The sequence below is a fragment of the Leuciscus leuciscus genome (assembly GCF_965113295.1).
Source record: "Leuciscus leuciscus genome assembly, chromosome: 3".
NCBI lineage: Eukaryota > Metazoa > Chordata > Actinopteri > Cypriniformes > Leuciscidae > Leuciscus > Leuciscus leuciscus.
The window spans coordinates 21,917,640-21,941,625 of NC_138727.1; the positions used below are offsets into that span (position 1 = coordinate 21,917,640).

General features: G+C 42.8%; 1 protein-coding gene across 2 annotated transcripts in view; it reads left to right on the forward strand.

Annotated features, from left to right (window-relative positions):
• The window catches only part of bnc2 (basonuclin zinc finger protein 2), a 266,661-nt gene extending 246,543 nt beyond the window's left edge, over positions 1-20,118 (forward strand). For both annotated transcript variants that reach the window (XM_082165632.1, XM_082165631.1), the window contains one exon: positions 16,313-20,118. In XM_082165632.1, the coding sequence (XP_082021758.1) occupies positions 16,313-17,078 (766 nt within the window). In that variant the 3' untranslated portion in view covers positions 17,079-20,118. The remainder of the gene's footprint in view (positions 1-16,312) is intronic.
• Positions 20,119-23,986: the final 3,868 nt, after the last annotated feature.

Here is a 23,986-nt window from a genome sequence, read left to right on the forward strand (position 1 = left end):
ACTTCAAGGAAGTCCATAAAGAGTAAGAATATACATCTGTATCAAAATACAGAAATATGGGGGGAAACAAGCTTATTTTGTTGCCAGAGGAGCAGTGCATGTCAGAAAGAGCCCTCTAGAAAGTCAAGCACTCTAAAGAGAGAAAAAATAGACCTCATCCATCTCGTTCACTCCAGAGGAAGGACAGATAAGAGCCTGTCTCGTCTCACCCTCTCTGGTCACAAGTGACAGTTTTATTTAGATAACAAATTATTGAAGGCATGTTAATTTGTGTGTGTGTGTGTGTGTGTGTGTGTGTGTGTGTGTGTGTGTGTGTGTGTGTGTGTGTGTGTGTGTGTGTGTGTGTGTGTGTGTGTGTGTGCGTTTGTGTGTGCGTGCGTGCGTGCGTGCATTTCTCTGTGTGTGTGTGTGTGTGTGTGTGTGTGTGTGTGTGTGTGTGTGTGTGTGTGTGTGTGTGTGTGTGTGTGTGTGTTCATTCCACTTTACTGGAAATTAAAAATGAAAATTTGTTGAGGGTTGACACTTTTTCCCAGACATGTGTGTTCATTAGTACAGTTTAAACATCAGTGGTGACTGTAGGACAGAGAACAGTAGAGAGTTGCTGTGTTCTTTTGTACTGATGTGCTGCAATAACTTCCTTCTGCCTCTGGAGGGAAGATTTGTTTTCCCCCAATGTGAGGCAGCAGTTGTGTAGAGGGCAAAGGTTTGGGGGAATGGGGAGCCCTAGAAGGCTAGAGAAACAGAGTGCTCCAGGCAGAGCAGTCCTGCAAATAAGCTGACATTCTAATAATACCATACCATCTGTATCATTGAAAATTATTAAATATTTTAATGTTTTACAATACTTTACAAATAATAGTTTTAGTAATTTAATAATTTACTAGAATACTAATTTATAAACTCACATTAAACATCTTATCTTTCAACATTCTATTTGAAATGTATATATCACAAACTTGAATGAATTTTTAAAAATTAAGAATATCAGTCTCAACATAGATGGCTTTAAAATTCAAATAACAAATGCTAATGTGGCATCTAAATTCAGTGTTAAAAGATTTCTCCACACTGACTTTTAAATGAGCTCTTGACATCCCTGAGTAGGAAGTCAGTTTGATAAATTACACCCAGTTCAGGTATCTCAAACAAGTATCCATCTCCCCGTTAAAATGAATAAACATGGGCTTGCATCCAGTTCAGGTATCTCAAAAAAGTATCCATCTCCCCTTTAAAATGAATAAACATTGGCTTGATGATTCAATTATGATAAAAAAAAAAAAAAAGTGTCTAAGGTATATGGCCGAATATTACTACGCAGGTACACTACATTTGATGTTGTTGTTTGTAGCAAAGAGTGAGAAGTAAGTCTGTAATTGAATAGCATTGCATGTTACATAATAATTTTTTTTAATGGATGTAAAAGATTGCATATTTTGGGTGAGCAGGTGGAGAGAAGCAGTGTGATTGATTGCTTGAAACACACACCTCTCAATCATTATTTATTTCTGTTTGAATGTATGTACTGTATTTATGTATTTATGTATTTATGTATGTATGTATGTATGTATTAATTCATTAATTAATTTTCCTATGTTTTCCTCACTTGCTGATTGGTGATAACCCCTGAGTGTTTGCCTGGCTCCAGAGTCCCATGGTGTGCTAATATTCGGTCTAATATGTGCCAACTGTGGTTAGGGAGAGTGAAGGTTAATTCTGTCTTCCCATTCCTCTCTGCTCTTCCTGTGGCATTGAGAAATGATGTCAGGCTTAGAGAATTCAGCACTCCAAACTATGACTAAACTTTGTAATTTGCGTTTAAACATTCTTAGCTACTGTGATGATGGCCTTGACATAGAGAAAGTGATCTGATCTTTAGCTGCCCACTGCACATTAGAGGAGAAGATAAAGACAAAAACAAAGCACCTTATCATCTAATGTAACTCTCTTTCACTTTGAAATTGAGTATTACAACTCATTTCACAAATGTGCACACTTGGCAGGAACTGAAAGGGCCATCAAATCCTAAAGATGATTAACATTCTTAGGAAAAGACACATTAAGAGCCATACCTCTCTCCTCCTCTGCAGAGAAAAAAAAATAAGGATTCTCAGGAGAGGCTGCTTCAAGCTTTGGGCAAATTGGTTTGGCTGCTACATTAAAGGTCGGAAAGGAGGGATAGAGAGCTGAGGAGGTTGTTGGGGGATGGAGGAGGGGACTGAGAGGCATAACTTAGTTGTGCCCTTAAATGAGGTTGCAAGGGAGAAGGAAATGAGGCAGAAAGGCTTAACCTGATAAATGAAAGGGCAGACTCAATTATGGAGTATTTGGGCTTGGGCTTTGTGTTTAACTGCTCTTAGTCAAAATAAACCAAGTGAAATGTACTGCTTGCTTGGTTCCATTAAATCTCTCTCTCTCTCTCTCTCTCTCTCTCTCTCTCTCTCTCTCTCTCTCTCTCTATCTCTCTCTGTGTGTGTGTGTGTGTGTGTGTGTGTGTGTGTGTGTGTGTGTGTGTGTGTGTGTGTGTGTGTGTGTGTGTGTGTGTGTGTGTGTGTGTGTGTGTGTGTGTGTGTGTGTGTGTTGTAGTTTGACATATCAGGGGTAGACAAGTTCGCTGTCCTGCAGAGTTAAGCTCCAAAACTAATCAAACACGCCTGAACAAGCTAATCAATGTCTTCAGGATTACTAAGGCTACAGGCAGGTGAGGGGTGTTTCAGGGTTGGAGCCTAACTCTACAGGACAGTGGCTCTCTAGGACCCAACTTGCCTATCCCTGACCTACATTATGAGGACCCAACGTTGCACCCATTGTGGAATGTATTCAGGATTTCGGCCACACACCCTACATTATGAGGACACGTCAATGTCCTCATAATTCAAATCGCTAAATAAACCTACTAAACATTTCTTACAAAAAAATAAAAAAATAAAAATATATATGTATGTAAATGCAGAACGTTTTTTTTATTTTTTTATTTTTTTTTTTGTAAATAACACAATACAAATAAAACTTATACTTGGCCAAAACTTTTCATCTGTGTTGTTATATTATATATTGTATGTATACAATATATTTTGGTGTATATTAATATTATTACTATTATTCACCTATATATCATTTAAAAAAACATGTCACTGAATGCCACATAACAGATTTGATTTGACTGGATAGTTGAAATATCATTATCTTTAGTTTCCAAAGAGCAAAAAAGTCATGTGAATAGGTATAATATTTATGAGTGTCAGTGTTGGGGTAGTTACTCAAAAAAAGTAATTAGTTACTAGTTACTAGTTACTTCTGTAAATTGTAATGAGATTACTTTACTAGTTACTGCATTTGAAAAGTAACTTCACTATACTTATTACTTTACTTTCCCATTTCTTAATTTACCCTGTAGATACGGACAAAAATCATAGCCCTATCATCACTTAGCCTGTCCGCATAGTGTTTATAAATGTAGCCTATACAAAATGGCATGTAAAACCATATGAAAGAACAATATCCATGTCTGCAGACTCTGCACAAAGAAATATGCCTCACTGTAAAATCCACAAACAACAGGATAAAGGACAAATGTCTGCGGTGGTAGACACATAATCAGGGCTGAACTGGGACAAAAAAAAAATCGGCCCTGGCATTTTGGCCATAATAATAATAGCACACTAATATGCATATATTATTGTAAAACAAATGCACTGAAAAATAAAGGAAACTTTCATAATTAGTACAAAACTAATTATGAAAGTTTCCTTTATTTTTCAGTGCATTTGTGCTGTGTCTATTTTTCACGCTAATTTTCTCTGCACATTCCTTGTGTTTCTTCTCCATCTCTCAGACTATTTTGACAGATACACACTGACGCACTTGCACGCTCGCTCAAAGCCCAAAGGGGGAGGTGTTTAAAGATGTGATTGGACCAGCCCAGTGTCAATCAAGAAAAGATCCAATGGGCCAAGGTGTTTCATGGGCCGGTCAGCTATCAGGAAAAAAAAAACTGACGAAGACTTTTTTAACTAATGCATTACACCGGCACGCACTTACTTAACCCACGCCGCCAATTAAGCAAAACGAATGTGCCGCCGATGTACGAGTTTTATGGTCCGTAAAAACAAAACAAAAAACAGAAAAAAAAAAATTGAGATGTCGACCCAAAAGGCACGTCAGCCCACTGGGAATCTCCCGGTAGTCCCGATGGCCAGTACTTGCTGCCTGAGCATATAAAGTGCATTTCACGCGAATATTTTTGTCCTTTCGAGCAATAAACTTAAAGTAATGTGAATATCGCCACTGGCCGAAACCCCCCTGTCTCCGTCTCCGTCTCCGTCTCCATTTCCCGCTCCCCTTCGCACCAGCAGCTACGTCACTCAAATCGATCTCTATGACAACGGTGCAAGCGCACACACACACACACACACACACACACAGACAGACATGCACGCAGCACAAACAGATCAGAGCTTTACACGCAGGCAAACACGACTTGGGTAACGCAGGAAAGCGCGTTCCTATAGTCTAGTAAAGTAGTGTAGTTACCGATATTTTTAGTGTAATGCGTTACTTTATTTCGTTACCCAAAAAAGTAATATCGTTCCTGTAATCCGTTACTTTGTAACTCGTTACCCCCAACACTGATGAGTGTTAAATAATTGCTTTAGAAATTTGGCACTGAAACTTAGTGTTACATAGATTATCACAAAATGCAGCCAACCTGCAAACAAGAAGCATTCATATAATTTGTTTCCAACGGAAAACAAGAACAAGAAAAAAGCTGAATGCTAGAAGCTCTAAGTTGTTTTCACTGGAAGTTCGGCAGCTGTGCAACACAATGCTGACAGAAACACTTAAGTAAATATTCGTTGCTATGGAAAGAGTCAGAATACCGTTGATTCTAGTCACATTGGTGTAAACGGGTAGGTTACACTATGGGCCCTATCTTGCACCCAGCTCAATTGACTTTGTACACCGACGCATGTATCATTCCTATTTTGCACCCGCGCAAAGCGGACTTTTCCCTCCTCAGACGCACGTCGGTAAGTTAGGAAATACACTTGCGCTCCCCAGGGCGGTTCAGCGCAAAGAGGAGGTGTGTTCCGGCGCAAACGTTTAGAAAGCAATTCCGCCACTAACCAGGAAAAAATTGTTTAAAGTCAGTGGCGCGTTGCGCATGTTATTCATATGCTATTTTAAGGGCGCATGCTTGGCCATAATCAATGTAGCGTGTGCACAACGCGCACTTTGATTCTCTCATCTACACAGAAGCAGCAGTTTTCATTTTTGCAAATCATACATTATTACGATAGATAGATAGATAGATAGATAGATAGATAGATAGATAGACAGACAATTTATTATAAAAGCATACATCTAGCTTACACATTTACCCAAATTATTATACGCCTGTTTAACCAAAGTTAATTGGGAGGGTTTCTTCATCCCCAATGTCCCTGACGAGAACGTCGGTCTCCTTGGCTGTGAACCGCTCCTGGCAAATCCGCCGTTATAATAGGAATCCGCTTTAGAACAAGCGCGCCTGCTCTTAAAGGGAATGTGAGATGTCGCTCTGATTGGTTTATTTCATGTTACGCCCAAACCACACCTATGAATAATGAAGCTACTTCAGACCAACCCCTTTTAGATTTGCGTCGGGCGCAAGAGTCATTTATCCCGCCGGGAAAATAGCAACAGCGCCCAAGACCCGCCCACAAAGTTACTTGCGCTTTGCGCTTGACACTTGCGTTTCAGATCGTTAAAATAGGGCCCTATGTCTGTATCAGACGCGAATGGAGCGACACATCGCGTTAAATGCACATAAAAACCCCATCAGTGATTCTGTGGATGTGCACCAAGTAGCTGACAGTGGATGCTACGTTCTATTTCTGACGTACTCATTCTGCGCGCTTGCACTACTGACAAACGAACAAACGCATGGAACGTTCACTGTGATTTCTTGAAGGACAAGACGGTATTATAATGTTGCAAATCATTATTATTATTTTTTTGCAAGCAGTTACAAGTTTCTTCTCTTAAATCTTTGCCATTTACTCACCTTAAACACCCCCTAAGAACACCTCAACACTCCCCTTTCAAAGATATCCTGCACCCTCTGAGGTTCCTCTGAACGCCCCCATTGAGAAATGCTAGGTTAGGGGATCATTAGCTCAGTATTAAAAACTATTACGCAAATGGAATGTCTGAGAAATGAAATATGTGTAGCCTACCAACATGTGTGTATGTAATGTTAAGTCACCTTATAGTGCTTTATACAATATAAATTGTTTAAAAGCAGCTTCACATTAATAATCAGTAAAGTAACAGAATTAATGATGCAAAAATATGTGTAACGTTTTGGCTGTGGCAATAATAATCGCACAACGTGAGAGACTTCAACAATATATATATTTTTAATTACAACTACATATTTATTTATAAATAAATAAAATAAATGGAACAGAAACAGATGCATGACTAATGAGAAACTATGACAACAGATGAGTAACTAGGACTAAACCAATGACAATAGAAACTAAGACTACATAGAACAGAACAAGACAAGAACCTGACAATATGAGACAGATTCAAATTCTGCTGTAACACAGCTGTAGTAAGTTAATAGTATCATTTTTCAGCTTAATTCAGTTCAGTGTTGATTCAATTCAGTTAACTGTGTAAAGTGAATTCATTATGAAATTCTGCTGTGTGTGAAGCCTATTGTCAATGTCTGTTAGCTTTGAAATAACATCACGTATTTCTAAACATTTAAATGTTTTTAAACATTTTAATCAAAAGGTTGCCTATAAATATAACAGTAACTTATAGTTAAGACAATAATCATATCATATTGTTGAAGCATGAATACAGCAAGTGTATGTGCGTGCGTGCGTGCGTGCGTGCTTGCGTGTTATCCTGGTAAACGTACTCGGTTACTAACGTAACCTCGGTTCTCTCTAGAAGAGGGAACGAGTACTGCGTAAGATATCTTACGCTCGGGGAAAATCCTTTTTCCGCGAGATATTGAAGCCAAAAATTATCCTTAATTTTGTAATAATGCAAAATGCATTGCGGCAGCATGCAGACATAGGCGAGGCAGCTCGCGCTCCTATTGGCTGCTCTGCGGCAACTGCAGCAGCCTATCGAGCGAGGCCTGGCGTGACGCCAGACCCAATGAGGGTGCTTCGCGCCCGCTGCGTCACGTCCCGCCGTAACGGGCGTGGTCTAGGCCTATAAATACCGCTCGCAGGCAGCTATTATCTGGTTTTTCATCATCGAAGCAACCAGAGCGTGTGCATGCACGGCAAGATACGCAGTACTCGTTCCCTCTTCTAGAGAGAACCGAGGTTACGTTAGTAACCGAGTACGTTCTCTTACGAGAGGTCTCTCGTACTGCGTAAGATATCTTACGCTAGGGGACCCAATGCAAAACGCTGTGCATGCTGAGATCTGACACCAAAGACCCAAGGGCGAAAACCCGGGGTACATATAGTGCACAATCACCCAGGGAACTCACAGAGAGTCCGGGAAGAGGGAGGGGCGAAGCCGCACTCTTCCACATATGGCAGCGTCGCTTAGACGCGAATTTCATCATACAGACAGGGCGGGGTACGGCCTGAACTGATGGGGAAATGTGGGTCTTACACAGTTTGCCCAGGCACATCTCGTGCTACTGCTTTTCACTGTCGATCATCGAGCTGTGCTCAGTAGACGCAGCATTCTGAGCTGATAGCATCAGGTCAGATAATACTGGTTAACTTAGACCGACAGCAGCCTGGCCTGCAGGGCGGGAACCTCTAGGTTGTAGAACCTTATAAATGTAGACGGGGAGGCCCAGCCTGCCGCCGTACAAATATCTTGCAAGGCAATCCCACTCGACCAGGCCCACGAAGAGGCCACGCCTCTCGTGGAGTGCGCTCTGAAACCCAACGGGCACTGCATGCCCTTGGAGGCGTATGCCAGCGCTATAGCATCAACTATCCATCTGGATAGGTTCTGTTTCGATGCGGCTAGTCCCTTAGAACGCCCGTTAAACGAAACAAAGAGCTGCTCCGTCTGTCTGAAAACAGACGAGCGAGACACGTAAGCTCGTAATGCCCTGACTGGGCAAAGGAGGCCCGCGTCTCTTTCCTCATCAGGGACCGGTAGGGCTGACAGGGAGATAACCTGCGCCCTAAACGGTGTGTTGAGGGATTTCGGAACATAACCGTGCTTAGGTTTGAGTATAACTTTTGAGTCATTAGGCCCAAATTCCATGCACGTCGCGTTCACAGAGAGCGCGTGTAAATCCCCTATGCGCTTCACTGAAGAGAGAGCCAACAGAAACACAGTCTTGAAAGACAGATGTTTCAGATCAATTGACTGTAAAGGCTCGAATGGTCCACCTTTCATGGCTTCCAGAACCGTAGAAAGGTCCCATACGGGGACTGAGGGAGGTCTGGGAGGATTCAGTCTCTTAGCCCCTCTAAGGAAGCGGATGACTAAATCGTTCCTTCCTATTGACTGACCAAGCGTTGTTCCTGAGAACGCTGCTATAGCCGCCACATAAACTTTGAGCGTGGAAGGGGTCCTGCCCTTATCCAACAGCTCTTGTAGGAAGGAAAGCACCTCCGTCACTCCACAGTCTGTGGGTGACGCGCCACGGGCTGTGCACCAGCCCGAAAACACTGACCATTTCGAGGAGTAGAGCCGTCTCGTAGACAGAGCTCTAGCCTGCGTGATCGTGTTTAATACTCCCTTAGGGAGTTCAACATGTACCCGTTGATGGCCCAGACATGAAGGGACCACAATTCCGGGTGAGGATGCCAGATCGAGCCGTGGGCCTGAGAGAGGAGGTCTCTCCTCACTGGCACTGGCCACGGGGCAGTGCTTGCTAACTGCATCACGACTGGGAACCAAGGTTGGTTCTCCCAGAACGGTGCTACCAGCAACACTGAGCATCCTTCTTCCCTGATCCGCTCTATCACCTGAGGCAGGAGAGAGACGGGGGGAAAAGCATAGAGCGGGCGGCGGGGCCATACATGAGCCAGCGTGTCCCTGCTCTTGGAGAAAAATTCCTGACAGTGAGCGTTTTCTTGAGACGCGAACAGGTCTACTTCCGCTCTGCCGAATTTCTTCCACAGCAGTTGGACTGTCTGTGGGTGTAGAGACCATTCACCTGCCGGAACATTGTTCCTGGACAGTCTGTCTGGTCCTATATTTAGGAGCCCTGGCACGTGCGCTGCTCTGAGCGAGCGCAGGTTGCGCTGAGCCCATACCAGGAGGCGTTCTGCTAGCCTGTACAGGTTCCTGGACCTGAGGCCGCCCTGGCGATTTATGTAGGACACCACAGACATGTTGTCCGAGCGGACCAGGACGTGGCGTCCTTTTATTTGGGGACAAAAACGCGCGCGTTGTCTACTGCCAGCATTTCGAGGCAGTTTATGTGCAGGAGCTTCTCCCGTTCCGACCACTGGCCGAAGAACGGTCTGCCCTCGAGCAACGCTCCCCATCCCGAGGTGGACGCGTCCGTGGACACCACTCTCACCATCGAGGAAGTCCCCAGGCTTACACCAGATTGGTACCAGTCGTTCGCTCTCCAAGGTTTCAGAGCTGTGACGCACTTCTGATTGACCTTGAGGCGAAGCAAACCGGATGCCCACGCTCGGCGTGGGACTCGCGCTTTCAGCCAAAACTGCAGCGGGCGCATGCGGAGCAGGCCCAGCTGGAGCACTGATGATGCTGAGGCCATGAGACCCAGCACCTTCTGAAATTTCTTGAGCGGGACAGACGCGCCGCAGCGGAACGAGTTCGCTGTGCGCTGAATGTCTACCGCGCGCTGTGGTGATAGTCGCGCTATCATGGACAGCGAGTCCAATTCTGTGCCCAGGAAAGATATCGTCTGACTGGGGGACAGAGAGCTCTTCGCCCAATTGACACTGAGACCCAAATTCTCGAGGTGATCGAGTAAAACGGTCGTGTGTTCTATGAGCACTGAGCGAGATTGCGCTAGAATCAGCCAATCGTCCAAATAGTTCAGTACTCGCACGCCCCTCAGTCTGAGGGGTGCGAGCGCCGCATCCATGCACTTCGTAAACGTACGGGGTGCCAGGGATAAACCGAACGGCAGGACTGTGTACAGATATGCCTGGCCCTCGAAGGCGAATCTCAAATATCGCCTGTGACGTGACGCTATCTGTATTTGAAAATACGCGTCTTTCAGATCTATTGACACAAACCAATCTCCTTGGCGAATCTGCACGAGGATTTGTCTGGTCGTGAGCATCCTGAACTGTCGCTTCACAAGCACTCTGTTCAGTTGCCTTAGATCTAGTATGGGTCTGAGACCCCCGTCTTTTTTCGGTACCAGGAAGTATCTGCTGTATAGCCCTCCTTCGCTCTGAACTTGAGAGAGAGGCTCTATGGCCCCTTTGTTCAAAAGTTTCGCCACTTCGGCTCGAAGTAAATGTGCTACTTCTGCTTTTACCGTGGTCTCGACGCGCGCCGCATAGCGACGAGGGCGTCGGAGAAACTGTAGCGAATAGCCTCTTTTTATAATGTCCAGCACCCACTTCGAAACCCCGGGCAGCTTTGCCCATGCGTCTGCATGAATAGCTAGGGGTTGAATATGAAGCGCGCTCCGCTCGCTCAGCAATGGAGAGGCTTCGGCGTGCTGTAACACAAGCGTCGCGCTCGTGACATTTGAGGCATGGGGCGCGCTGATAACAGCGGGCAGATTGCCCGCGCTCGACTCCTCTGCGGCGGTCAACCGCGAGGGGGAGGGCTGGGCGGTTCCCGTAGGAACTGTCATGTCTATGTGTGGATGTGGGCGCGGGACAGCGGGCACATTTAACACACCGAAAGCATTGTTCGCTTGAGTGAAGCGAATGCACGCTGGTTTCGTTTTTACAGAAACCGTGAGACATGCATAACGTGGTGTTTGTGGGCACTGGGTAGTGGGCACATTCACGTCGATTTTATGTGCGCGGGCCCTGTGTGACAGGCTGTGCTTGTGTGTAGAGATGGGCACTGGGCAGTGGGCATTCTTACTACACATGAGACACCATCGGCCGTGGCCGGGACACCAGAAAATACACTCTTTTGGGGATTTATCTGGGTAGCCGTGAAAACAGCATTTGTGTGCAGGCAAGTGGGTGACAGAACCGGCTTGTTGGCTGCAGAAAACACTGGAACAGTCACATTTGCTGGAACTGGACGAGCGAATAACTTTGGTGTGAGTCCGGCAGCAGCGGGACTTGAACACCGTCGTTTTCCTAGGCGTGCTAGGACGACTTCGGGGCCTCGGGCTTTACCGCAATCCTAGTTCGCGGGCCACGCATGGCGGGGCGGCGGCCGGATGAGTGGGAGCGCGGTCTCGCGCTTCGGGCCTGGCGGTGCTGCGAAGTGGCGGCAGTGGACGGCGGCTGGGGCTGTGAGCTCTGCGCAGACGGTTTCGCACGGCCTGCTGCAGAGCTGGAGCGCTTCGGAAGGAAGTGCTTCATTGCCTGTGACGCTTTCTGTACCTCCGCGAATCTCTCCGCAAAATCCTTGACGGAGGATCCAAAGAGGCCCGTGGGAGAAAGCGGGGCGTCGAGGAACGCGGTGCGCTCGGACTCGGCCATTTCTGAGAGCGTCAGCCACAGGTGTCTCTCGGTCACAGTGAGAGAGGCCATACTCCGTCCAATGGCCTGCGCTGCGGACTTAGTAGCACGGAGAGCGAGGTCCGTGGCACTCCTTAAGTCCGGCACGCAGATCGCGTCAGGTCCTTCCTCATCCAGCTTTCGGAGGAGATCGGCCTGGAAGATCTGTAACGTGGCCATGGTGTGCAGCGCTGACGCAGCTTGCCCGGCGGCGGAGAAAGCGCGGCGGAGCAGGCTTGACGTCGTGCGGCAAGCTTTAGAGGGTAGGGCCAGCTTAGCGCGCCGTCCAGCGGAGGGCGGACATAAGTGGGCCGCTATCGCCTCTTCGACCGGCGGCAGCGAGAGGTACCCCCTGTTCTTGGCATCGTCAACTGCGGAGAATGCCAAAGAAACAGCAGGACGCACTCTAGCTGAATAGAAATAGAATCTAGTTCCAAGACTTAGCGACTTCTTCGTGTAGCTCAGGAAGAAAGGGCGCTGGTCTGGACGCAGGCGAAGCGCGCTCCCCAGGCAGGAAAAAGCCATCCAGCTGGTTGTGAGCGGGCTGCTCGGGCGAAGACCACTCGAGGCCGAGGCTCGCCGCGGCCTGTGCGAGTACTCGCATGAGCTCCGTCTCGATGGACGCTCTCTTGCCTGATGATGTGCGGGCAGGGGGGGCGGGGTCCTCAGAGCCCGCCCAATCCTCACTGCCTGATGCCAGGATAGAGCAGGAATCATCCTCTCCCAGCAGGGCTTCCTCGTCAGCGATATCGACGGAAGCGGCGGCAGACAGCGGCCGCTGTCCGTCAGGAAGAGAAGCTGACGAAGCCGGTGAAGCAGGCGGGCGAACCGGCGAGCTTTGGCGGCTGGGGGAAGGTTCCGGGACCCGCTGGGCACGGCGCTTTTTACGCCGCGACACCGCGGCTGGCGGGGGAGCAGTCTCGGCAAAGAAAGCCAGGCGAGTCCTCAGAGTCACCATGGTCATCAGCTCGCAGTGAGGGCAGCCGCCGTCAGCGAGCGCGAGAACTGCATGTTCCTCACCCAGGCAGGAAACGCAAACAACGTGGCGGTCCCCGTCGCTGAGTGTGGCTCTGCACGAGCCGCAGGAAGGCATCTTGAAAAAGACGCTAGCTCTTTTAGAATGTATGTCGCAGTGGCGACACACACACACACACAGAGTACAGAGTAATGAAAGGATATAAGCGCCGGAAAGCGCAGCAGGAAGGCAAGGAAGGTGGCGCGGCCAGCGACTTCAGTGACTCGTCCCGCTGAAGGTGCTCTCTCTCAGACGGCGCGGCTTCTTCTCCAGCTCCAGCGATGCGTGTGCTTCGCTTGAAGGATGAAAAATCAGATAATAGCTGCCTGCGAGCGGTATTTATAGGCCTAGACCACGCCCGTTTCGGCGGGACGTGACGCAGCGGGTGCGAAGCACCCTCATTGGGTCTGGCGTCACGCCAGGCCTCGCTCGATAGGCTGCTGCAGTTGCCGCAGAGCAGCCAATAGGCGCGCGAGCTGCCTCGCCTATGTCTGCATGCTGCCGCAACGCGTTTTGCATTATTACAAAATTAAGGATAATTTTTGGCTTCAATATCTCGCGGAAAAAGGATTTTCCCCGAGCGTAAGATATCTTACGCAGTACGAGAGACCTCTCGTAAGAGAACCCTGCATTATGGGGACTTGTGTCCCCACAAAGATGGCAATATCAGAAATCCTTGTTCTTGCAGGGATATTTTTTGGTCCCCATGCGGAAAACAGCTTATAAATCATACTAAGTGATGTATTTTTTTTTTTTGCAAAAATAAAAATGCTGACTTTTCTGTGATGGGTAGGTTTAGGGATAGATTAAGGGTTAGGGGATAGAATATATAGTTTATGCCATTTAAAAATAATTTTGTCCATGGAATGTCCCCATCAAAGCTTTCCATGTTTTATGGGGACATTCCATAGACATGATGATTTTTAAATGGCATAAACTATAAATTCTATCTCCTATGTGTGTGTGTGTGTGTGTGTGTGTGTGTGTGTGTGTGTGTGTGTGTGTGTGTGTGTGTGTGTGTGTGTGTGTGTGTGTGTGTGTGCGTGTGTGTGTTAGTGTTACCAATTAGTTATGGCAGCTTAGAGCTTATGAGCAGTGTGAGGGTGCAATTTTGAGGTATGGTCACATGCTGCAAAAGGAGCTGCCAACTTAAAGGGATAGTTCACCCAAAAATTAATATTAGCCCATGATTTACTCACCCTCAAGCCATCCTAAGTGTATATGGCATTCTTCATTCAGACGAATACAATCGGAGTTATATAAAAAAATGTCCTGGCTCTTCCAAGCTTTATAATGGCAGTGAATGGCCGTTTATGTTTTGAAGTCCATAAAAGTGCAAAAGTGCAGGGTGAGTAAATCATGGGGTAATTTTCATTTTTGGGTGAACTATCCCTTTAAGCATCATCAACTGCATAAAAAAAATCAGTCACAATGAACAAGCTCTACATGATTGCTGTGAGTTATTCAAAATAAAATTAGTTGTCCCCTTAATTTTAAGATATCTAAAATAGTTAATTGTTTCCTATCAGAACTAAACTGGTCTGATATTTTATAAATACAAACAAAATACCGTAATGGTCATGTGTACACACGCATATTCTCACATGCTTATCTGTTGACCACCACAGTTAATCAGTATGCTGTTCTCTTTAATGCTGATGATGCTTTGGTGGTCCACTCCTATATACCTAATATCAACAGAAAGGGTCCCTCTATTGAATTTATTTTTACTTCTTGCAGGAGAATGTCGGATAGGGAACTAAATAATTAAAGAAAAGGGACCCTTTTTGACTGCATCAACCATGGCACTGCTGGTAAGCTCTACAACACATTGTACAATCCATTTATCAGTCAGAATCAGGTTTAGGTGACTTTACATTTAAATTGCTTTTAACCCTTTCGCATGACCTGGGATTCCTGTTGTCTTTTTTTTTTTTAATTTCTTGTTACTTTCTTGTTCTTCTCTATTACTATTAATTTTAGACAGAAAATGTAGTGAGCAATTGTAGTATAGCACCCAAAGAGGCTCAGTGCACACACAAATATTGGTGGTTTTATTGGTTTGGTTACTACATGTACTAGCCAGTATTGCAGTGTTTTTCATGACGCTAGAATATTTGTTTAGTTACATAGACATATTACATAGTCTCATATTTGAGGGACTTTTGAACAGTTGTCTAGAGGCAGATCAAGTTGTAAATAAATCAAGTTTTAGATTAATTGCTGCAAAGTCACTTTCTCTTGTTATGTGTTATGTGATCCTGGATTGGGGTGAGAGAAAGTCCATCTTTATTAAAGTGAAGCCAGAATGAACAATATCCTTATGGGTCTCGATTAAACTACCTTCAGGAGTGAGTAAATGTGCTAATGCTATCCAAGTCTGAGTTAATATGTTATCAAGTTTCCCTCTATTATTGCATTACCACAGCTCGAATCAATTGATAAACTCCCATTCAATGAGGTGGAGTATTTAATTGAGTCAGAGTCAATTGCATTTGTGCATGCCTGCAGACATGCTGACAGGAGTAAACACTTTAGCAGAATACTGTCTAAGCGGTGTTAGAGTTATTGAACTCTCTGCTAAGTCAGAAAGTAGTGTGCTTTAACACACATTCATGCAGTCACTCAAATAAAAGCATGACAATGCAGGAAATGTGATAGATTGGTGCTATAAAATTAACATAATTAAGTATTTTCGTAGTTGCTTACGCATTGTTTATGTTTATCCCTTATCCCCTGTCATGTTTCACACAAAACACAACTCTAGAGCATATGCTAATGGCAGCGCCGCTTAATACGTTTGCAATTATACAGCGTTTCTTTTTTTATGAGCGTGACAACCCCATTCTATAATCAAACTGACACTTGCACATTTTCAGTACTCACAACCACATTCTCGACAAACCTCCACCAAATGAACTGAACCGCACTGGACAACTAGTTGTCTGCCATGTCATATAATGTGAGAGCCACAGTGAACTGTATAATCCTGACAGGTTTATTTTACTCACATAGACGGAGAAATATTAATTGCGTTCAACCGCAGATCCAACGGAGCTGCAATTGGTGCGAGCTGTGAGGCACGCGACTCAAACAAACTCTGCACTTGGTTACTAAGCATTTAATGTCCTTATTGGTTGTTTAAAATATCTGATGGATGAACTCACGCCTTGATTGGACTCGTTAATTTAATAACAATTTCAATTGTGATAAAACTTCCCAATGTTATGGACATTACCATTTTTGATACTGTCACTGAATGTGGTCATGAGTCCTAATAATGTGCAGGCTCGTATTGAGCGGTGCTGCCGTACTAGCATTAGCATCTACTCTAAAATTTTGTTTTGTGTGAAACATGACAAGAGATTAGGGATGAAGATAAACGGTTTGATTACTTTGAAACTTCATTCCAGCCCTAGTAATAGGAGATCTTGCAGAAACAGAATTTTACTGCAAGATATTAGCACAATCAGTGTCGTACAGAATATGCAGAAGTATATTTAGTATAAATTTACTGAAAAGAAAACAAACAAACAGAGTCTGTCTGTTTGTTTTTTGATATATATATATATATATATATATATATATATATATATATATATATATATATATATATATATATATATATATATATATATTTTTTTTTTTTTTTTTTATAAATTGCTACAGGATCCCTGTTCTCTCTTCCCTGCAGACATAGCTCCAACATCAACCTGCACCGCAAACTACTGACCAAAGAGCTGGATGACATTGTCCTGGACCCCCAGCTTACAACCTTGCCTAAAGATCTGCGTGCTGAGTTCCTATCAAAGATCTATGCTGACCACCACCTGGGACTAGAGGGGGTGGGAATTGCTGCCAGTGGACCACCACGAGGCAGAAGACACGAGGGAATGAGATCCCCAGTCACTAGAGTATATGCACATAGCAATGGCTATTGCCATGGCCCCAATGATGACTACATGGTGCTGGACCTGAGCACTGCCTCTAGCGCACAGTCAAGTGGCAGTGTGCAATCCTCACAGGAGTCTGATGAGGGCAGCGATGATGGCATCCTGCTGGATGACCTGGAGGGTGCTAGTGAAACTGAGGACTGCAACCCTAGTTCTGGGGCTCAGAGACTGGCAATGGAGGGAAAGGATGGGGAAGAGGCCAGGAAGGAAGGAAGAGAAGGAGGCACAGAGGAGGAGATTCTGCGCTGTGACCCTTCCTTCTCACCATCCATCTTGGCATCCAGTGGAGGTAATGGTACAGGAGGCATCCTTTGCACCATCTGCAACAAACTGTACAGTAACAAAGGGACCCTTCGGGTGCACTACAAGACTGTCCACCTGCGTGAAATGCACAAATGCAAAATACCTGGCTGTAACATGATGTTTTCTTCTGTGAGAAGCAGAAACAGGCATAGCCAGAACCCCAACCTACACAAAAATTCCCCTTATACCACAATGGTTGATTAGATCAGTCCACACAACATCCACACAACAACCCCCCTCTTCATTCCCCCACAACAATCCCATATTGCTACGAAAATAGCATTGTTCCTCTTAAACGTCTTTTCAAGTATGAAAAGTTAGAGCAGAATTTTGCCCTTTTGACATTTCCGGGGTTTTTTTTGGAAGCAATGGACTAAACATACAATATGACACCATAGATCCCTCAATCCCTGACACAAACTTCTTCCCAATCTCTTATTTGTGACTCTTGCCTGCAGAAATGATCATGAAGAAAAATGAAAAAAAATGGAAAAAAAATCCTGCATTTGTGTAATAATAGCTTTTAAAAGAATCCCATACAAGTGCATGACTGGCTTAAATATGTAAATAGTGTTGTGAGGGGCTTTGGTGTGAAACAGTTGTATTGATGGTTGATATTTTGTTCATTTGTTTTTCATTTTCTTTTACTGAAATACTTTCATTTTAATTAGGTAAGGTAATCAAGACAAAGTAGCATCTGCCTAGCTTGATTCATTTATATTGGCTTTAAAAAAGAGTTTTAGAAAAGAAAAAAGTTAAATATGTGACTTGTGACTTGTTTTATCTACCTGTTAGATATACAGATGGAGCTGGCATGCTTTAGCTCTAACAAAGTACTTTTTTTATTTTCTCATGTTTATAGCTTTAGTAAAAAATAATAATAATAAAAAAAAAAAAAAAAAAAAAAAAATGCACTTTGCAACTATACTAGTGGGACTTGTAATAATATTACAAGGATAACACTTTACAATGATGGTTGTCCAACATGGAAAGGACATTTTTAAGGATACAGTGCCAAATGGTAAGTACTGTACCTTTAATAAAAAAACGTGCCAGATCTTTATATGAGAGTAATCTCATTTGACATGATTAAACCCAATATTCATCCCATTTAATAAGTGTTTCAGGTATATTCATTTGAATGCAGTAAATAAGTATTACTGACTCTGATCATAACATTTGACGAGTAAACATTTGAAGAGTAGGCTATAAGTGTATGGTTAAAGGCTGAACTAGCCCAGAGGTTAGGTAGATAATCTTTCTACTGCATGTAGTATTACTTTAAAAGTGTTAGTATGTGTCCTGTAATTTATTTTGTCTCTATACATTTGAGCAATTTTAACATATAGAAATGCCATTGACTTTTCAGTGTGCCACAAAAGAGAGGCTCTAAACTGTGACCAAAATCAAAGACAATGTCCCAACACCCAATGAAAAGAAATTACATTGAGAAGAAGTTACAGTAGTTTGCTATCTCCTCCAATGCATTACTTCCAGACATTCATTGACTGTTTTTTTTATTTTATTTTTTTTATCATAATCTTGTTCATGGCATGCATTGTCTATCGGCCACAAAATAACAAGACAAAGAAGAAAGCACTATTAAATTTGAACCAGTTAGAGGCTGTGTAGATATGAGTATTTATTTCTAGGTATCTGTTTATAATAATTAATTGAATGCAAATTAGCCCTTTGATGTCTGTTGATTTCAATTGGAATAAATGAAATGAAAGATAATTATGAATGAATGACATGTAATTTACAATACTGGAACTCCATGCAGTCTAAAAGGTTATTAATGTTGGACAAAGACTAGATGAATTTGCTCCCTCCTTTATGTGCTATGATGATAGTAGCCTTGCTGTTATTTTCTGAGAAAAAGAGCAGATATGAAGATATTAACTATATCAGCAGTGATATCAGCAGTGTGTATAATTAAAATGTACTGATACACAGAACCTGGAGGTATTTCCACCACTGACCTGTGGAAATTCAATAAATTCAGTGATTCAATGAATGTTGCTGACAATACTGCATCATGGAGATACCCAAAGCTCTTTTACTGGTTTTATCTTTTCTTCTTCTCCACTGTTTTCTCCTGCTCTGCCACCACTCTACATGCTACCTCCTACCCCTATCACAACTGCTGCCACAGTGGGTGGTCCTTTAGCACACTGGCTAATAGTGTACGCTTAACTTCACTGGATGGCACACAAGACAGAAAAGGAATTGTTATTGGCTGTTTATTCCATATGAGGGGAACGCTGAGTGCATACAGCCAAGTTTCTCCCGTGAGTCACAGCAGTGTTTTCCTTTCTATCTGCTATCTGAAAGGGCTATGAAAGAATACCACTTCAAAGGCATTTGACTGCCTCAAAAACAATGTTTCTGAGTTACTTTGTAACTCTTGCCCCAATAACTGGTCAATAAAATTACAGAAACAGTATGACCTGCTAACCTCAAAACAGAAAGGATTTTTAGGACTGTCAAAGGCTGGTGTTTTATTTTAAACCCAAATAATAATTATAATAATTATAATAATCAATACATGTGTAGATAGGTAACGTGATATCACAAAGTGAAGAAAGTTATCAACCTCATGGCCCCATACTTTCCAGACTGTTGAACCAAAGACTTCTAGAGAGACACACAGCACGGACACAAAGGGAGAAAAAACTCGTAATTTTAATCTACTGAAGAGAAAGAAAATTATTTCCAAATCTGATTCCCTGAATACTTACACATTGTGGTTCTGATAGAATTAGATTTATCTGATGGTTGTAAAAATGTGTACATTGAAAAATCAGGCAGTACATTAAATGGCCAAGTAATAAGGAATGGAAACGGTAAATCATTTAACAGGAGAGAGGTATGAGAGAAGATCTCCAGTGCACAGCAGGATTGGACAGTCATTACTGTCCTGCATTGTCCCCACAGAGTTAGGCTTTTACCATGAAGCCATTGGCTAAAAGAGTGAGCCTTAAATATTTCATTGCAGCTCAGAGGACAGAGCCATCACAGACCATTAACATTGAATGCAATTTCTTGCAAAGGTGATCTCTAAGTTTGTTGTGTTAATACTGTTTCTTCGAGGACATGGAGTGATATAGCACAAAAATAAGAACAAATTGAATTGAAACTGTAGAATAGAAGATATCAACAAACATATCCATTGAAATTTCAAATACAGAGGAACATTCTGATCAGTTTGATCAGTTATATGAAATATCAATGATTCAATGGGGGGAAAAAATCCATAATTTAATACTAGTGCAATATATTCTGTGTTGTGCAACCATAAACAATGAGAAATTAGCCTGAAATATTTTGTTGAACTTTTCTGTTGATCTAATGTGATGTTTGGCGTAGTTGTCTTGTTTGATTGTCCTTATTGGCCACTGAAGAAAAGTACATCCACATCAGAGGAAGTTCACATTTTGATTTGCAAAGGTATTGATAGCTTAACAATGCTACGTTAGGTCTAAATTGTTTATTTTTACCCACTGAGCCTGTATGATGTCCTCCTTGAATAAAAATAATTTTTGGAATCTTTTGTACCATAACCTCTTTTTTTGACATAAACTGCATATGGTTTTGGCGTATAAATGGATTTTTTGTACAAATCAGAACTCTTGTACAATTTTATATTAAAGATTTATGAGTCACTGGCACGTTGAAGTACTTTATTCTTTTGGAACAGACTATATATATATATATATATATATATATATATATATATATATATATAGTTTATTTGCACACTTGCAAGTCAGACATTTATGAAAGTCACATCAGAAATTGCTATTTTTGCCCGTTTTAACTTACAAGTTCGATTTAAAATAAGCATAGATTTCTTAAGCATTTTGGAAACAACAAACTTTCATGTGGAATACAACAATCATTTCTAGCATGTATGACATATTGTGGTACAAATGATGTGCAATCAACATCTGATTTGATGCGTTTTTGTGCCATTGTTGATGTTGTTGGTCCCTCTATTCTAGTTATCCTTAATTCTAGCCTTGCCTCCGGCACTGTTCCCACAGATCTTAAGCAAGCGGTTGTCCAGCCCATGCTAAAGAAACATAATCTAGATGCAAAATGTCACAATAATTTCCGGCCCATATCCAAACTGCCATTTATTTCAAAAATCTTGGAGAAGGTGGTGTTAACGCAGCTGCTATCATATCTCAATTCCACAGAGACCCTTGAGCCATTTCAGTCCGGGTTCAGAACTCGCCATAGCACAGAGACAGCCCTGCTAAAGGTGACAAATGACCTCTTGCTCACCCTTGACTCAGGTAATAATGCCATCCTAGTCTTGTTGGATCTCAGTGCTGCATTTGACACTGTAGACCATGGTACACTACTAGAGCGTCTTGAACAGTGGGTTGGCATCAAGGGCACTGCTTTAAACTGGTTTCACTCTTATCTCCATCAAAGAACTCAGTTAACATAGGCCAGTATTCTTCATCCCCTGCACCTGTGTTTCATGGTGTCCCCCAGGGATCCATTTTGGGTCCAGTACTTTTCTGCCTCTACATGCTCCCCCTAGGAAAAATTATTAGAAAATTTTATATCGCTTTCCATTTTTATGCAGATGATTCCCAACTGTACATCCCACTGAAATCAAGCAACTCAATGCAACCTCTTTTAGACTGCTTAAAAGAAATAAAAATCTGGATGAGTAATAATTTTCTTCAGTTGAACGAGAACAAAACTGAAGTTATCATCTTTGGCCCCTCAAGATCCAAAACTGCCACCACCGCTGACCTTGGTCCCCTTGCACCGTACATTAAAACTCACGCACGTAACTTATGCGTTATTTTTGACTCAGAACTCAATTTGGAAAAACAAGTATCATCTGTAGTGAAATCCAGTTTTTATCAGTTGAGAATAATTTCCAAACTCAAGCCTGTCCTGTCATTCAAAGATTTGGAAAAAGTCATCCATGCCTTCATAACCTCCCGTTTAGACTATTGTAATTCTCTATACTTTGGCCTCCCTCTGACTCTAGTGGCACGGCTTCAGATGGTGCAAAATGCAGCGGCCAGACTGCTCACAAACACAAAAAAACGTGAACATATTACACCCGTCCTAGCCTCCTTGCACTGGCTTCCTGTCCAGTCTAGGATACAATTTAAAATACTGCTAATTATTGTTTTTTGTTTTATTGTTTTATTAGGATCCCCATTAGTGGCCCATTTAATGGCAGCTAATCTTCCTGGGGTCCTCTTTAAAATATTCACAACATAAAATTACACAAAGCAATAACAACACAAATTACAATCAAAAGAATTCAAACATTGCAATTACATTCAAAATATTACCAAGTGAAAGAACATAACAATTTCCAGCTTTCACGAGGTCATTTGCAGCAGTTCCTGGGTTACTGTCCTCTTAAATTTGTATTTGTTCTGAATTCTGCGTGATGAGACAGAGAGTCGATTCCAAATAGATATTGCTCTGTAAAGTGATGTGCATTTCAGAAAATTCGTCCTGGGAAGCGGAAGTTTTATGTCACCACCTAGTGCCTGCCTGGTGGCATATAAGTGTCCACTTCCTACAAAAACAAGCTGCTCAGAGAGAAACTGTGGCTGTTTCATAAATACTGCATTCCACAATATTGAAATTAATCGTAGTTTAATTTTGTCGTCAACTGTGAGCCAAGAAAGGCGTTTATGCATCAAGGCCACGTTAGTCTTAAGAGAGCACTGGAGGACAGTCCTCGCTGCCCTATTTTGTGTCACTTGAAGCTTACGAAGGTCTTTTTGTGATGCAGACGACCATATAATTGGACAGTTTTCTAAATGGCACAGAACAATGGTAATGGTTTTTAAATCTCTACACGCACTGGCCCCAAGCTACTTAGCAGAAACCATTCAGCCTCAAGCAGCTCCCAGGGCCCTCAGATCTTCCAGTCAGGGCCTGCTGCATGTCCCACGGTCCCGGCTTAAAGCAGCACTCAGTAGCTTCGGGACTTCTTCGCTGTATTCTCGCTTTTTGCTCGCAGGTTTCTCTCTAGAGCTCCCCCCACAGCTTCGGAATAGATATTTGACAACACTGTTGTAAAAACTCGTTGTTGATTCTCAGACACCAGAGGCTATAGATCAACGACATCAAAGCAGATGGGACGTACATTCTTTAAAACGTCTTCTTCATTCGGGTTCGGACAGCGTGAGGGAGCGCAATAATGACAGCATTTTAGCAGATTTCTTTTGGCCGTAAAGCAATTGTTTACATCGCGAGACCTGATATCACGCGAGACTTCCTGACGCAGCGGCCGGCGGCCCGCCGGCTCAAAGTTGCAAGTGTGTATTTTCCGCTCACGGGCACCAGGGGGGTGCGAAACGACCACCATTCAACCCGAAATAAGTAATATAACCATTCCAATGACTCCGAAGCTGTTCAGTTAAGGTAAAAAAAGTTACTTAGTTCACCTTTAAGCGAAAAGGTGACAGAGCCTTCTCTGTTGCTGGCCCTCAGCTGTGGAACCGACTGCCACCCGACATCAGAAATGCCCCTCATATTGATATTTTTAAAGTTAGACTTAAAACCCACCTTTTTACATTGGCCTTTTAGGCATCTTAAATGTTTTTTCCTGCTTAGTGTGTTTTCAACCTGCCGTTTCTCTGTAAATGTTGTTTTAGCCTAAACTAAATTTATTTGTAAATGTATTTCTATTACATGTGTTTTTATTACCCTGTGGCCAATACAATTATGTACAGCACTTTGGTACAGCACTTTGTTTTAAATGTGCTATAGAAATAAACTTTACTTACTTAGTTGTTACTATTACTTAGTACTTACTTACTATTGTTCAGTAGACAGAGACAGCTGGCAAAAGCTAACTTGTAAACTTAAAATGAATGACAAATGCAAGCTTGTGTACTGTATATGCTGTTTGCATTGTGTTTGGTTGGATTAATATTATTCTGCTTAAATTTTGGTTGGTGTCATTATTATTGACAAAGTGTTTTTTTTAAGACTTTAATAATAACATGTAAGGAACATGATCATTTCTTGTAATCAGATTAGTTAGGTAACAAACATATTAGATATGTCAAATATATTACTAAAATAATATGTGAAATTATTTAAAAACATTAATT